Genomic DNA, 1,467 nt, shown 5'->3' with positions numbered 1-1,467 from the left:
AGAAAAATCATTACATATTTTCCAAGCTTGATTGTGATGTTTTTTATGTTTTTTGGACTATTATCAGTATCCATTTCAGACGTGAAAGCAGCTTCCACAAGCTCGTTGCTCATTAGTATTTCCTCTGTAACAAATTAAAAAAGAAAAAAGTTTGACATTTTATGTTTGGTAAGTTTCATTGTATAAAAGCAATCACATGTTTAATATAGTTTATGTTTCATATTTCTGATATGGTTCTTATATGCATGCAGCATGTCTGACAGGGACCTTACCATGTTTTCTGCAAGTCCCTTCACTATCTGAAAGTTTCAGAGCTCCATTTGTTTCTCTAGTGCATGGGATGCAGATTGGTCTGTAGAGAAATACACATGTTATTTAATTAGTTCAGCTTTTTTCTTCTTCTTCTTTTTTCATATTCTCACTAAAGTAGCATCACATGTTGAAGATCTGTGCTCCTCACCGTAGATTAAAACTCATCTCAACAGCTGTAACCAGCTGTATAAGAGCTACATCAAATTCGTAATATTCCTGTATTCCCATATGCTGTTTTGCTGTGGGGTTATATTCAGGATGAATTGCGTAATTTTTCACTTTTACAACTGCAAAAGGAAATGTAAACGTCATTAATAAGATTTACCCTGTGACACGTTTTACTTCAGTCTGAAAATATGGATGTATCAGAACATACTCAGGTCTTTTTCCAGTTTAACTATTATCCTATCAGGTGTGTCTCCCTCTTTGAAGCAGTGAGCCGCTGTCAAGATGTAACTTGAGGAAACTAATGACCCCATGCAATTGGAACCTTTTGAAGAAGTATGCTACACGAAGAGCAGAGAAGACTGATGTTCATAAGGTTCAACTCTTTAGCCATAATATGCATGTTTCTTCTTCTTGTGGGAGAAAATGTTTCCTTTAACTTCATTGAGTTCCATAATAAAATGATAAAAAGGTTATGCTCACTTGAATATAAATCTGTGCCAACCAGGGAAATGCACGGCGTTTATTTTCCAAGCCTTCCCACACAATCCCACACAATCCTACACTGGTGCTCTCATCTGTGTAAAGAAGCAGGTATAAAGTGTTAATAATAATAATAACAACAGCAATTAACACTGAGTAAATTAAAAAGAATTATTCCAAGAGGTCAGGAACTGCGAAACTGATTCATCCAAACAATAGTGTTATTGCAACTGTGCGGGTTTTTTTTTTTAGAGCATATCTCTTTTGTGTTCCACAGAAAAGATGAACATGAAGGTGATTAAATAATTACAGAAATTTCACTTTTGGGTGAAGTACAGATACAGTACCAATCATGTCATTAAACATCTCCTGAACCTCTGTCAAGTCTTTAAGCTTAAAGAAATATTTTTCTTGGTCCCTCTGTGACACTAAGCCATTTATGTCTTCTTGATTCACGTCATCTCCAAGTCCAAATACATAAAGATCTGGAAAGAGAGGACACATCCA

General features: G+C 35.2%; 1 protein-coding gene across 1 annotated transcript in view; it reads right to left on the bottom strand.

Moving 5' to 3' along the window:
• The window catches only part of cfb (complement factor B), a 17,937-nt gene that overhangs the window by 10,847 nt on the left and 5,623 nt on the right, over positions 1 to 1,467 (bottom strand). Inside the window, exons 13-15 of the mRNA XM_016521525.1 lie at positions 461 to 599; positions 273 to 352; positions 15 to 124 (exon numbers count right to left, since the gene is read on the bottom strand). Coding sequence (XP_016377011.1) covers positions 15 to 124; positions 273 to 352; positions 461 to 599 — 329 coding nt within the window. The remainder of the gene's footprint in view (positions 1 to 14; positions 125 to 272; positions 353 to 460; positions 600 to 1,467) is intronic.

The sequence above is a fragment of the Sinocyclocheilus rhinocerous genome, unplaced genomic scaffold (genome assembly GCF_001515625.1).
Source record: "Sinocyclocheilus rhinocerous isolate Xijiao unplaced genomic scaffold, SAMN03320098_v1.1 scaffold299, whole genome shotgun sequence".
Taxonomy (NCBI): Eukaryota; Metazoa; Chordata; class Actinopteri; order Cypriniformes; family Cyprinidae; genus Sinocyclocheilus; species Sinocyclocheilus rhinocerous.
The sequence above is the reverse complement of the archived record's forward strand: the minus strand, read 5'-3'. Positions and strand labels throughout refer to the sequence as shown.